The 15238-nt window shown below is 38.2% G+C and overlaps 1 protein-coding gene across 10 annotated transcripts in view; it reads right to left on the bottom strand.

The window, feature by feature from the left end:
* The window catches only part of ARL15 (ARF like GTPase 15), a 401193-nt gene that overhangs the window by 52388 nt on the left and 333567 nt on the right, over positions 1-15238 (bottom strand). The window contains exons 5-6 of one of the 10 annotated variants that reach the window (XM_070587600.1): positions 9169-9294; positions 6313-6666 (exon numbers count right to left, since the gene is read on the bottom strand). The exons of 8 other annotated variants lie outside the window; for them this stretch is intronic. In XM_070587600.1, the coding sequence (XP_070443701.1) occupies positions 9196-9294 (99 nt within the window). In that variant the 3' untranslated portion in view covers positions 6313-6666; positions 9169-9195. Of the gene's footprint in view, positions 1-6312; positions 6667-9168; positions 9295-15238 lie in introns of those variants that run through there. One more of the 10 variants, XM_070587599.1, reaches the window with a different exon arrangement.

Below are 15238 nucleotides of genomic sequence, written 5' to 3'. Positions count from 1 at the left end.
TAGATGCAGTAAGTAAAGCCCAGAGAAGGGTTACTGATGTACTCAGCATCAGACAGCAGCGTGAGAAGGCAGTGTGGAAGGGAGAAAACCATAGGCTTTGGAGACAAACAAGCCTGCTTTTGACCCTGATCTTCCACCTCTAGCTGAATGACATTGGGAAACTTCACTCTTTCCAACCTTAGTGTCCTCCTGTGTGAATCAGAGATAATATCAGCTATAGTATATTAAAGAGGCATTGTAAATATTAAATATGATAATATATGTGAAGTGCCTAGCACAGAACTTCCTGGCTAAGATGGCAGAATAAAGTCAGATTATAGAATCTTTCCCCTAAAGCCTAATGGAATAAACTTAAAACTACTATTTAAAATAAAGTAAAAAACGTTAACAGAAACCAACCAAGTTAAAGGAAACACCATCATCTTTGACAGTGGTGCCTAAGAGTACAAGAATTGCAAGAAAAGAAAGGATTGGGTTGGATATGGGAAAGTTAGGTGGACAAAATCCTAAAAACTATCATCAACAGCCCCCAATTTTGGGAAATAGATCTGAAGTGGTATTTAGGCAACTTGGGGAAAAGATGGAAAAATCCATCCTGAGTAAAAGCACCTCCCTGCCATCATAGGATCTCCTCAGACACAGAAAAGCAATCAGGACTCACCATTTTGGTTTTCCATGCCTGGGAGGAAAGGAGGAGAAGAAAAGAGATATGAGTCATAATCAAGCAAAGCTAATTAATTACAGCCCAACGTCATTATAACACTACATGTAGGAGTCTAACAAATTCAATTACGTATGTGGGATCTCGTTATTGTAAAGTTAATGAAATAAGGACAAGGGCTGGGCTGGAGGAAAGAGGATAGCCAATTGCCAATTGTGTTAACACAGGTGCACTAGTTTATCAGAGTTTACTGTATCTCAAGCAGTAAACAAGGGTTTAGCCAAAGAGAAGAAAAAATAAGATCTGAATAAGCATGTGTGTGTGTGTGTTTTGGGTGTGGGAGAGAATGAGGGGGAGAAGAACCCCTAGTGAAGTTCCTTTGCTCCTCTGTGATCCATGACGCCACTGCGAAAGCACACAGGTTTCCCCTTTTCTCCATTAGTTGGGAAAGGATAGGGACACCTGCTGGAGGTAAGTAGGGTTTGGCAAGGGAAGGAAACACTGGGGGCTGACCTTCTCGGTAAAAAACAAAAACAAAAACAAAAAAAGCCTTGCTAAGACCTCCTTAAATTGTAGGAATAATCCAGAGCCAGAGAGGACAAACCCCCATATCCTCTCTCCTCTAGAGATACATCTGTGAATACTACAGCCAACCTTGCTGCAGGGCATGTCACACAATTACTGAGGAAGAGCGAAGTCCAGAGCCTACAGCCACCTGCACAAACCCCAGCTCAACTCACTCCACCCCTTCCCCAGCATGTGGTCTCAGGTCCTCAAATCCTCATCTGAAGGAAGCTCCAGGGACAAGGCACCAAGGTCTAATCAGAGAAGGTAAAAAAGGAAAACAAGGACAACTCACCATCACTATGGAGCAAAGAGAAGTTCTTAACTGAATCGTTCCAATTAAACTGAAGTCTAACAAACAGAAGAGGGTATGACAAGTAAGCAGGACTACTGAACAAAGAGAGAAGCAAAGAAAGAGGGAGGGGTGACAAGGAAGAATCCACCTTGGAAGAAAATATAGCCCCTCTCTCCCCATCTCCATGAGCACTTTTAGAATACATGACTAAAGAAAGTATGAATTAAATGACATATCAGTAATGAGATAAGTTAAAGGAATGAGAAAAAAAGGGAGATGGCAGAAGTAAGGAAACAATCAACAAAACAATTCTACCGCAGAACTAACAGACAAATGAGAAAAGAAGCAGGATAGGCAGAGGTGAGAGTATTAGTGACATTCCAAAAAACCCTGGAAATTTGAGAAAATAACAGCGAACGCATAAGGTAATGACAGAGACATTAAGGCAATTCAGAATGGAGGACAGATCACGACAAACCACTAACAGCATTGACACAGAACTCAAACTTAATAGTAGCTCCCTTAACAAACATTACTGAACTTCTCCCCACCTAACTCCTGCCATCATTTATAAAAACAATGTTTTATGGTTCTTTTGGCTTTATATAAGACTCCCTATACAAGTAAACAGTAAAAATAAACGGAAAGGTTTTGTAAAACTTGCCCCGATGTCTGTTTTGTAGGGTCATAGATCTGGTCTTCGCCTAATAAGGCCTCTCCTGGAGAGAAGCAGTAGAAATTCAGGCCTATGCACTACTCTTATCAGTGAATATAAAAGAGATACCTAGAAGCAATCTGATAGTACAAAAGTATTAGTTTATGCTGTTGGAGCCTTACCTAATAGATTTCCAAAGCAGCTACAGTTACTAAAATAGAGTTCTTAATTCCTAGTACACACATTTTTATTGAGAACAATTGAGAGTTAATTTCTTTCTATATAGTTTTACATTTTTTCATTAACTAAAGGTCACACACTTGCTAAAATACTTTTCTAGTAGCACAGAATAGGTAATATTCACATCAAATGAGCCACAATTATGCCCATTCACTATTTTCTCACATTGATCAGAACTTGGATCACTGAGAAGTACGAGGCTAAAGGTCTTAACGAGACATCTTACTGGGACATAAAGGAACACAGCCTGGAGCTCTAGGACATTTACAAAACCGCACACATATAAACCCTGCTCCCCAACTCTCTTTTACCACCATTCTGAAGAGAATTGGCTCGTTAGTTTTAAAGTTTTTCTTTAAGTTTGGAAGTGTCTCAGATTGCAAATAATACTCAAAGAAAAAAAATTTATAATACAAAAAAAAATCTTGCTAAATACTTAGAGCTACATAACACCTGCCATATAGAAGGTGCTTGACAAACATTAGTTGGATGAATAACCCTCAATAAATGCAAAGCAACAATTTAATAATTTAATTCCCACTGGATACAGCATGGTAGAGGACTCTAAATTTCTAACTACAGTCAGTGCCCTGCACTTCATGCTGTTCACAGACTAGCTATGTAACCAGAACTCTCCTCAATATACAAATTTCTACAGAACAAGGTATGTGATCCACGAATACACTAAAATAATAAAGAATAAGACATTATGTAATTAAATATGACTAATGAAGAAAGCACTTACAATGGTAGCTGACTTTGATTTTCAAATGATAAACAGGAAATTGTCCATTTAAAAAGTTACTGCGTTAGGGGCCGGCCCCGTGGCCAAGTGGTTAAAAGTTCGAGAGCTCTGCTTCGGCAGCCCAGAGTTTTGCTGGTTCGAATCCTGGGCGCGGACATGGCACTGCTCATCAAGCCATGTTGAGGCAGCGTCCCACAGGCCACAGCTGAAGGATCCACAACTAAAAATACACAACTATGTACCAGGGGACTTTGGGAGGAAAAATAAAATCTTAAAAAAAAAAAAAGTTACTGCTTTTGAAAATGGATCTTTTTATGCATTTATAATACAATCAGGGAACCAGCTTTTGCAGTTTGTTCTCAAATATCAGGAGATATAGTTTCTTCCTCACTTAAAATGCTGACATGGAAGAGAGCATGCATATAATCAAACCCACTTTACTCAAAATACAGCATTAATGGGCTTGCTCCTATTCCAAGGATATGTCTCCTTGAACACTGGTTTGTTTCATAGTTCTCACTTTTTTGGAGGGCTTGACTTAGTCCAAAAATGCCATGGCATGCATACAAAAGTTAACTTCTTGTATTTTGAAATAGAACAAAAAAGGAACATACACTCTGACAGGAGATTCTATCATATTAGCTCAGAACACTGAACTTTCTCAACTTGATGAAAGGTTTCCACAAGTTTGAAATACTACAAGTAACTCTCTTTCCAAAAGATTGCTGCATATGTGAAGAGTGAAAAAACCCCAACAACGTTAACTCAGGACTAAAGACTAACAAACGAATAATAAAAATGATAAGTGCCGTTGCTCAGTGTCCATGTGGTCACATAGTGGCTTGCTCAGTCCATATGCAATTTGGTGGCAAACTTTAAGTGAGGTGGAGAAAAATGTGCTACTTTAATGTAAAAAATTAATAAGTAAAACCATAATAACCATGTAACATGAATGTTATAATGTGATGATTATATGAAAGATCTGCCGGGTAATAAAATTATGTAGTACTCAAACATATAATAGTACATAGCGCTCAAGATAGTGAGGAACAAAACACTTCTAATAAGCCAAATGGAGATTTCCGAGAGGAGCAATATGATGATGGCTTTCTGATGGTTGGTTTGCTGTGGGAGGAGCTAGGGTCTGGGTTTCTGTTAACAGTATGAGAGAAAAAGGACCTGAGACAAAGCGGGGATTCTGAGCAATTCTCTATTTTGGATGCTAAGCTCACACAATCGACTCACAGCTTTTTGTCATTTGATTAACATCAAAACAGAGTACTTCTCCATTTCAGGATAAGAACAAGCAAGATTTCAACTCATGCTCTATCATTACCCATCCCAGGCAACAAATTAAAATAATCCACTGTTATGCTTACGCACCGGAAAAAGACATCTTCCATCCTACTCTTAGATTTTTTTTTAAGCAAAGTTCATGTAAGCCGGTAGGTCACGGGGAATCCTAAGACTTATTCCCACAGTGATACTTGGAACATTTTCCTTCTGGACTTTATTAAACATAATGTTCTAAGCATTATGAGCGCTCTGAGGTATTCTTGAATAATAACCCAGACTGCAGAGTGAAAGCAAGTAGCAATTAAAATCACAGAGACAGAGCGGAATGCTGGCACGAAGAAACAACAGCATCTGTCACTGAAGACTGCTGGACCGGTGACGGGGCTCAGGGGTCAGCAAGCTGGGCCCGGGGTCCAAACCCAGCCCACTGCCTGTTTGTGTACAGCCCGCAGGAGCTAAGAATGGTTTTTACACTTTTAAATGGTTGAGGAAAAAAAAAATCAAATAATGATAGTATTTTGAGACATGTGAAAATTAGATGAAATTCAAATTTCAATGTCTATAAATAAAGTTTAATTGGCACATACCACACTCATTTGTTTGATACTGTCTATGGTACTCGTGTGCCACAGAGCTGAGTAGTTGGGACTCTGAGTATGCCCCACAAAGCCTAAAATATTCACTATCGGAGTCTTTAATGAAAAAGTATGTGGACCTCGAGCTCCCCCAGAGCTTCTAATATCATGTGATGAAAGATCTGGTTTGCTTTTTGTTTTCTAGTCCTTCATAGATAAAGCTATGCTTTTGTAAAACACACAATCACGCACTTGGATGTTGCAGCAATGTTAAATTGCTATCAGTTTCTTAAACGCTTACTCTTCACTTCTGTATTTATCCTGCTGCATCCTGGTACATTTTATGGAGTAGCATCAGTCCATAGACCGTATTTTAAAAGGAGAGATGTAGATAATGCAAGAAACTTCTTGGAAAATCTCATTGCATTCCCTTCGCACTTTTGATATAGTGATCACTAAAAACATTAGTAAATAAATATATACACACTTGGATAAAATTAGTTTTCCCATAGATCTTTTTTCTCCGAGCGTTATCCTTTAAAATTATAACAACTGTTTCTCCTTTACCCACTACCCGACACCCCGTACTATACAAAAATTTTACTGGTCTCTTAAGCTTTGGATAAAAGGAAAAAAATTTCATTTACATTTTATGCTTTCGGGAATGATAACTCAAATTTCATAATGAAAACAATTAGTACAAATGTTTTTTGGACAATGTGTGCTGTGATTTTGGAAATTGCGTGTGAAAGAATCAGAGTCCTTGCACAGACAAAAACAGTTTCTTATGTTTAAATTTTTAGAAGGTTGAGAAGATTTCTTCTTAGGCTTGCGTTATAATAGCAAAGTCCCTTGATATGTCAAAGGCCACAAAAGCAATTTTCAGCTAGGTACAAAGAGTGCTTTGGGCTTGTTTTACAGGACATTCCCTCATTTTAGCATTGCATTAAAAAAATGAATGTGAAAAAATCGTCTTCATGAAACTTTTTTATTGGCCTAAAGTTAGTAGTGATTTCCTTTCAAATTTCAGCCTTCATCTCCCAAGGGAAATGCTTATTTAATTCTGCTGTGATTTTTGTTTAAAAAATAAAATAATTTCTAAACGTTTTTAAACATTAAGAAAGATGAAACTCCGTTATAGGGCCAAGGGATTTTTTATTATTAGGTGTCAGATGACCAAATGTTCAAATAAGCAGCAGCGCTGTGATTTCACTGTGAGAAGAAAGGCAAGCTCACAAAAGTAACTCCAGGTGTGCGAAACATGGGACAAGAACACTTAGATAACAATAGGAAACTATTTTCTTTTTTTATTGTTACAGAAGTACTTTGTTAGCAAAGGATGAAAATTTCAAAGCAGAGGGAATATTAAACTGCTGTAGACTGAACTTCTGCAAATGTCCACTTTGCTACATAGCTCCACTGTCATAAAACAGTCAACATAGTAAGATATACTAGTTCAGAACAATGACATAATGTTTATAAATATTTACATGCATGCTGAGCTAGACCACTCCTAAGAGATGCAGCTGCGACAGAGAAAACAATTGGGGCTGGATGGGAGCCCTCATTCTGCCAGGTACTGGGCTCCATGACTCTCTGTAAGTCACTCAACCTCTCTGAGCCTCAGTTTCTTATCTGTAAAATAAATGAGATATTACCCACCTCAGAGGAATTAAGGAAGATAATATAGTGTCTTGCAAACTACAAAGCACCACACAAATGGAAGGGATTATTATTATTGAGTAGAGTGCTAACAGAATCTTAATATGTACTTATAAATTTGCTGCAAATAAAATGAGCTTTTTATGTAAGAAAATAGATTTTGGGTTTTGTATACTTTAACACCCTTTTCTAACGATATCACTATTTCTTGAAGCATGAAGCATATTGAGGGAAAAACCTTATTAGACAATTTATACACAAAATTTTAACTAATGGCAGTCATGGTCAGTGCTATTGATGGTCAAGGAGCTATGAGAGTGTGAAACAGGAGGATGCTCATAGTATGAGAGAGGGTGGGGTTAGGGATGTGGGGATGGACGTGGGCAGGGGTGGGGAATTGTCTTTTTTTTCACACTGACATCTGAAGAAGAGGAGGAATTAGCCAACGGAAGGTGAAAGCAAAGCTAACATCCCACTTATTATTATATTTTTCTCATCTAATGAGATAATCAGTTTAAATAATCACAATTAATATGGACATATCAAAAAGTCTCTGGTCCAATCATAATATGCTTATTTGTGGATTCAAAAGCCACAAGCAACACATCACTCTGTGAGTGTCTTATCTACGAACCTTGAAAACACTAGAATTTCCTCTTCAGGGTTAAAACTAAGTTACGTGATGGTATTGGATTTTTTTTTAACCTTACGCACATGCACATGAAACCTATGGTATGAGAACAGCTTTCCACCTTCAAAATCTAAGATAATTTAATTTCAGATCTTTCATTGAATAGGTACTGGTTCAGAGACTTCTCTGCTCTAAACAAGGTATTTCTCATCCTCCATTTTTAAAAACAATTTTATTTATTTATTTACTGATGCTGAGGAAGAGTCACCCTGAACTAACATCTGTGCCAATCATCCTCTTTTTTGTATGTGGGTCGCTGCCAAAGCATGGCTGCTGATGAGTGGTGTAGGTTCGTGCTTGGGAACTGAACCTGGGCCACCAAAATGGAGTGTGCTGAACTTAATCACTAGGCCATAGGGCTGGCCTCCTCCCCGACCTGCCTTTTTTTTAAAAAAATCCCCAAAGACAAGGGAGCTTTCTCTCATTCCTCCAAGTGGTGGAATTATCCTGATGTTAGGGAAACCAGTGCTGGGATCCTTTAGAGTCTGGATAACACATTTAAAGGGTGAAGGCATGAAAATAGGCAAAGAAGGCCCAGTTACTTCAGTAAAGTTGCTACATACATTTTGTCTATTCATCATCTGGAAATATATTCCTTTTTCTTGGGATCTAAGCTCTATGTCAAGGGCACAGAACTTGTACATTGATTTCTCATTATTTGGAGGTGAATAAGTTAATTACTACAATGAAAGGAAAAGAATAAGATAATTATTTTCTAATAATATTTCCATGTTCCATGGCCTAATTCCTTGCTGGATCACCATCCACTCCTTACACATCATGTCCCTGTCACCCATACTTGCCAACCATTCCATGTCTGCCCCAGAACAGCTTTTCTGTCACACCAAATGCCGATAGCCTGGAAAGTGAGTAAAAACTCATATTCCACTTTAAGGACCCATGTAAAGAGGTTACATTATGAGGAATTGACACTGTGTTATGCTTTCAGGTCAAATGTTTCTCTATATACATGGCCTTACTTAATACTCAAAACAGTCAGGAAAATCAGGCATTATTATCCAAAGTTTGCCTCCAACACACTGCTTAATAGGACCACACTGCTCCTCACATAAGAAAAAGCATATTTCCTTTTAAAATCACTGTTTGTAAAGTGGAAACTATTTTATGGAGAGACCATCAGTCTAATTTCTAACCTCCACTCCAGTGTTTCCACATTGCACCTGCTCTTGGTAACAGGTGCCAGACTCCAACACAATCTTCTGGAACTTGCCTAAGAAATTATTCTTTGGGTGAAAGTGTTTATACTCTTCCAGCATGGAAAGGCACATGTCCTGCTTTTGTTGAACACAACAGCAACGTCCTAGTCAATTTCAAGCTCATCTCACAAATACTGATTAAGCACCTCTCATGTGATACACTGGGCCAGGCCGCGCAGATCTCCCGGAATGGACACCTTGAAGAATCTGCCTTCAGCTAAGGATTATAATGAAAAGGAGACAGCAGAGAAGCTGGAGAAGAGTCTACATCCCTCCATTTAGTCCCAATAGCACAATAATTTCCTTCAATCAACAATGAAGTTACTTTCGAAAAGGATGAAATTTTTTATCTAATCATTTTTGTGCCAAGCTAATAAAATGAGATTTACCATTTGCTCTTTAAAGAGCTTTATAAATACGTAAATACTTTGCAAAGTATCCCTTGTGCACCAACAGCAATATTATGGCATTAGGATTACAACTGTAATTAAAAATTCTAACACTGGGAAATATTTTACAGTTTAAGAAAGAATGTTTTGACAAACAAAATACATATCTAAAACTTACATTTTAAAGTAGGGCAGGAAAATGACATCAGCAAAAATGGCAGAGTAGGTAAATCCAAGGGCCCCATACCCCAAAGAAACATTGAAAAAGATAAGCAAAAACTGTCAGAATCAACTTTTCAGAACTCTGTAAAAAAAAAAAAAAAAGGGTTTATAGAAACCAGATGAATGCTGAATCAACAGAAAGCCAATTTGAAAATGTCAGGAAGGCATTGTGATTTTTTTTCTTCTGGTGAGGAAGATTAGCCCTGAGCTAATATCTGTTGCCAAAATTCCTCTTTTTTGTTTGAGGAAGATTTTCCCTGAGCTAACATCTGTGCCAATCTTCCTCTATTTTGTACGTGAGATGCCACCACAGCATGGCTTGATCAGCGGTGTGTAGGTCCATGCCCAGGATCTGAACCCACAAACCCTGGGCTGCTGAGGAAGAGCACGCAACCTCAACCACTATACCACTGGGCTGGCCCCAGGATATTTTTATAGTCCAATTACCAGGATGGGATGCTGGTCCCGGTTCTGGAGGGAACAGAACAGACCCTATTTGTGAAGAACTACGTTTGTCTATTCTAAACTACCTGGGGACTAACTGAAGGCCTGATGCAAGGTGCCTGCCTTTGTTTCACCTAACTTGGAACTTACTCAGGGTGGACCTCCTTTTAAGGCAAACAAAAAGCCTGTAGTCACCTGGGGCAAAAGATTAAACTGAGGCACGTGATAGAGTGCCAAAAGCCTGGGAGGAAAAGCTAGAGAGAGTTTGTTTGAGAAATCAGAGAATTCAAAAGCACTTGTATAAATCAGAGAACTTACAAAGTCATGCACATGCTCAGAAAAGACCTGAAAGTTTTTTTTTTGCCCCCTCCTTCTCCCTCTCTCAGCTCCTGGCATTCAAAGAAATCTCTGTCAAAACACTAGCTGAACACAAAGAACAGAGAATTCAGAGACCACATATGACTAAGAATACGGACCTTACAAAAACAGTTTAGAAAAGTTACTGAACAAACAGGGATAGCCTACAGCAAATAACAAAAACAAACCCTGAGAAGCAAGAAGACTCTGATTTCCAGAGTTACTGTATTATAATATTCAAAATGTTCAGTTTGCAACAAAAGATTACAGAGCATGTGAGAAACAAGAAAATATGTCCCATTCACAGAAGAAATTAACAAACTTCCCCTGAGGAACACAGACATTGGACTTACTACACAAAGACGTTAAATCAACTGTCTTCAATATGCTCACAGAGTGAAAGGAATCCATGGAAAAAGTGCTAAAGGAAACTAGAGGAATGATATATTAACAAACAGAGAATCTTAAAAGAGAGAGAAATTATAAAAAGGAAGCAAACAGAAATTTGAGAGCTGAAAAGTACAATAACTGAAATGAAAGACTAACTAGGGGGTTTCAATAGCAGATTTGAGCAGGCAGAAGGAAGAACCAGTGAACTTAAAGATAGGTCAAGTTGAAATTATCCAGTCTGAGGAGCAGAAAGAACAAAGGATGATGAAAAATAAACAGACCCTGAGAGACCTGTGGGACACCATACTAGTGTATCAATATACACATAATGGGAATCTTAGAAAAAGAGGGGAGAGAAAGGAGAAGAAAGAATATTTGAAGGAATAATGACTGACAACTCCTAGAATGTGATAAAAGACATGAATCTACACAGTCAAGAAGCTCAACAAACTCCAGGAAGGATCATTGCAAAGACATCCATACCAAGAGACATAATAATCTGCTTACTGGAAGCCAAGGACAAAGAGAGAATCTTGAAAGCAGCAAGAGAGAAGTGCTTTGTCACATTTAAGAGATCTTTGACAAGATTAACAGAAGATTTCTCATCAGAAACCCTGGAGGCCAGGGGCTGGCCCCATGGCCGAGTGGTTAAGTTCTCACGCTCTGCTGCAGGCAGCCCAGTGTTTCATTGGTTCGAATCCTGGGTGGGGACATGGCACTGCTCATCAAACTACGCTGAGGCAGTGTCCCACATGCCACAAATAAGAAGGACCCACAATGAAGAATATACAACTATGTACTGGGGGGCTTTGGAGAGAAAAAGGAAAAAAATAAAATCTTTAAAAAAAAAACAAAGAAAGAAACCATGGAGGCCAGAAAGGAGTGGGATGACATTGTGAAAGTGCTGAAAGAAAACTGTCAACTAAGAATTTTATATCTGGCAAAACTATCCTCCATAAACGAAGGAGAAAGGAAGACACTTCCAGATAAACAAATGCTGAGGAGGTTCATTGTCAGTAGACTTGCCCTGCAAGAAATGCTAAAGGAATTCCTTCAGGCTGAAACGAAAGAATCCTAGTAACTCAAAGGCATAACAGAACGATAAAGAATTCTGATAAAGGTAACCACATAGGTAAATAGAAATGTTAATATTATTACATTTTTGGTAATTCCTCTTTTTATTTCCTACATGATTTAAAAGATAAATGGATAGGGGGCTGGCCCGGTGGCGCAGTGGTTAAGTTCGCACGTTCCGCTTCTCAGATCCTAGATGTGGACATGGCACTGCTTGGCAAAAGCCATGCTGTGGCAGGCGTCCCATGTATAAAGTAGAAGAAAATGGGCATGGATGTTAGCTCAGGGTCAGTCTTCCTCAGTAAAAAGAGGAGGATTGGCAGTAGTTAGCTCAGGGCTAATCTTCCTCAAGAGGAAAAAAAAAGATAATGTATAAAAGAATAATTAATAATTTAAAATCTATGTTAATGGACATGCAATGTACAAATGCAATTTGTGAGAACAACAACATAAATGGAAGGAGAGAGCTGCACAGGAGCAAAGTTTTTATACATTATTGAGGCTAAGTTGGTATCAATCCAAAGTAGACTGCTATAAATTTAGGATGTTAATTGTAATCCCCAGGGTAACCGCTAACAAAACATCTGAAAAACATACAGAAAAGGAAACATGACACATTTACTTTATCTTGTTTACTATCTTTCTCCTTTACTGCACTGAAAGTTCCACAAGGTCAAGGACTTGGCTTGTCTTGATCTGCACTGCATTCTCCATGCCTAGAACAGTGCCTGACATGTAGTAGATGCTTGATAAACATTTGTTGAATGAATGAATTAGTGCAGGTGTTGAGCAAACAAATGGGTAGATGGGTTTAGAGTTCAAGTAAAAGGGCCTAAAGTGGAGACGTAAGTTTGAAAGTCCAAGGAGATTAAAACGAGTATTAGTTTCTCCAAATTAAAGATGTGGAAATCGGTTCAGACAGGGTAAAATGAGTATGTATAATGTATACACTATCTTCGCATTATCTCACAATCTGAAGTCAAGTTAGCTGGCAGAAAAGATAAAACATTCTCCCAGTGCAAATTCTAAAGAGAATTTAATATCTGGACATTTTCTTACAAGCACATTGAAAAACATAATGAAACTATGTATCCTTAACAGTGATTTTCTTATTGTGGCCCTTGATTACAGCTCAGGGTGGACAAAAAAATCAATGTACCTCAGTGAAAGCATTTTGCAGTCCAAACCAATGAGGGCGAGGGCACCAAGACTTCTCAAGCCCTAAGTTAATCTAAGGATAGAGTTTAGAATACCTAATAAAGTAGAGATAGCTTGTTCCCTCTTATTCTGTTTTGACAGCATTCAGTTCAAAGTTGACCTCTCTTGTAGCAATTTTGTATTGCTAAGAGAGAGCAAGATACTTTGTACACTAGGTGACTAAGTTGCAAGGCTGAACTTTTAACACAAATATCACTATGTCTGATTTGTTTTATTGCCAAGATAAGTGGCCATTCCACATCTTTGTGGTGTGAGGGTTAAGTGACTTGTCCAAGGTCATGGGTGAGTGGCAGAGCTGGGGCTTGACCCCAGGCTTCCAAACGTCCAGCTCAGACAGTATTCCACTACTGTCAATCCTCTGTGCCTTTTATATTCCCATAATAAAAGATAGTATTTCTGGAACACTGTGGGTGGGATCCTGGGGCTGTCTGTCTTTCTAACCTTCCCCAAAGCATACATCACTGCAGGAACTAGAAGAGGCTTGTTCTTGCTGGGGGTCCCTTGCATCCTGTCCTTGTGCCATATGGCCCAAGTGTTAGGACTGTAGGCATCTTGCCTGTGCTCATTCTCCACCTACCTCCAGTCAAGGACTGGGAATATCAAAGATAAAATAGGCATTAAGATAACTGCTTCTATATAAAACAACATAGTTTAAACAAGCTTGAAATTTTTTCAATTACTGTTTGGGCTAGGGAAAATATTAGTAAGTACAGTCACAGACATCAGAAATTATTCTAGCCTCAGAGATCGAGTGTGATCTTAAAAAGGACAAAAAATCCTTTCCATGGGTTTTGTTATATTTTAAATAACATTTACTTGTTCCATGTAATGCATAAATCTTAAAAGAGAAAAATATTGTGCCCAATCCCACCACCCAAATGACCAAAGTGAAAACTCAATTTAAAAAAGGTGGAATACATGCATGGGCTCAGAAAACTCCAACAGTAGAGAGAGGCATTAGACAGAAGGTAAAAACCTCCTCTTCATCTACCATCCCCATGCCACTCCACAAAATTAATTACTCTTAATCATATGTGCTATATTTCTGTTATCCTTCCAGAAAAAAATAAATCTTTTAGTTTTAGGAAACTATGTTTACGTGTATTAATTAATGTGTGTATATTTGAAGAAAAACATACATAAATCAACTCATACTATTTGGATTTCTGACACTTGCTTTTTTGGTTTAATTTATCCTGGAGGCCTTTCAATAGCAGGGCATAGATATCAACCATATTTTTTTCAGGTATCGTATGCTGTTTTACTGTATAGAAGCAATGTAATTTATTTAAGCAGTTGCCCATGATGAATATTTAGGTTGTTCACAGTTTGTTACTATTATCAGCAATGCTTCAGTGAACATCCTTGTATATATAGATTGGTATACTTTTATAAGTCTATCTCTAGGGAGAATTATTCATAAGGGTATTGCATCAAAGGGAATATGCATTTACAACTTTGATGGGTATTACCAAATTGCCCCCTAAAAGGCTTGCCTAATTTTTATTCTAGCAAACAGCTGGGGACCATGATATCCATAATACTTTTAATCAAAAGACATGGGAACAGAACTGACAGCCCAGAAATAAACCCAAACATTTATGGACAATTAATTTACAACAAAGAATCCAAGAACATACAAAGGAGAAAGGAAAGTCTCTTCAATAAATGATACTGGGAAAACTGGATAGCCACATGTGAAAGAAAGAAACTAGACCACTATTTTATATCATACATAAAAATTAACCCAAAGTGGATTAAAGACCTGAATATAATCCCTGAAACTATAAAACTCTTAGATGAAAACAGAAGCAGTATGTTCTTTGACATTGGTCTTAGCAATATATTCCTGGATATGTCTCCTCAGGCAAGGGAAACAAAAGAAAAATAAACAAATGGGACTACATCAAACTAAAAAGCTTCTGTACAACAAAGAAAACCATCAACAATATGAAAAGAAAACCTACGGAGTGGGAGAAGATATCTGCAAATCATATATTTGATAAGGGTTTAATATCCAAATTATATAAAGAATTCATACAACTCAACAACAAAAAAACAACCAACCAGATTAAAAAACGGAGGGCCAGCCCATGACTGAGTGGTTGGGTTTGTGTGCTCTGCTTTGGTGGCCCAGGGTTTCACCAGTTCAGATCCTAGGTGTGGATACGGTGCCACTCATCGGGCCATGCTGGGGCAGCATCCCACATAGCATGACCACAGGCACTTTCAACTAGAATATACAGCTGTGTGCTGGGGGGCTGTGGGGAGAAAAATTTAGAAAAAAAGGAAGATTGGCAACAGTTGTTGGCTCAGGTACTGATCTTAAAAAAAAAAAAAAAAATAAGGAGGCAGAGGAGCTGAACAGACGTTTTTCCAAAGAAGACATACAGATGGCCAACAGGCATGTGAAAAGATGTTCAACGTCACTAATTATTAGGGAAATGCAAATCAAAACTACAATGAGATATTACCTCATGCTCATTAGAATGGCTATTATCAAAGAAAGCAAAAACAAGTGTTGGAGAGGATTGGAGAAAATG

The sequence above is a fragment of the Equus przewalskii genome, chromosome 20, assembly GCF_037783145.1.
Source record: "Equus przewalskii isolate Varuska chromosome 20, EquPr2, whole genome shotgun sequence".
Lineage (NCBI taxonomy): Eukaryota > Metazoa > Chordata > Mammalia > Perissodactyla > Equidae > Equus > Equus przewalskii.
The sequence above is the reverse complement of the archived record's forward strand: the minus strand, read 5'-3'. Positions and strand labels throughout refer to the sequence as shown.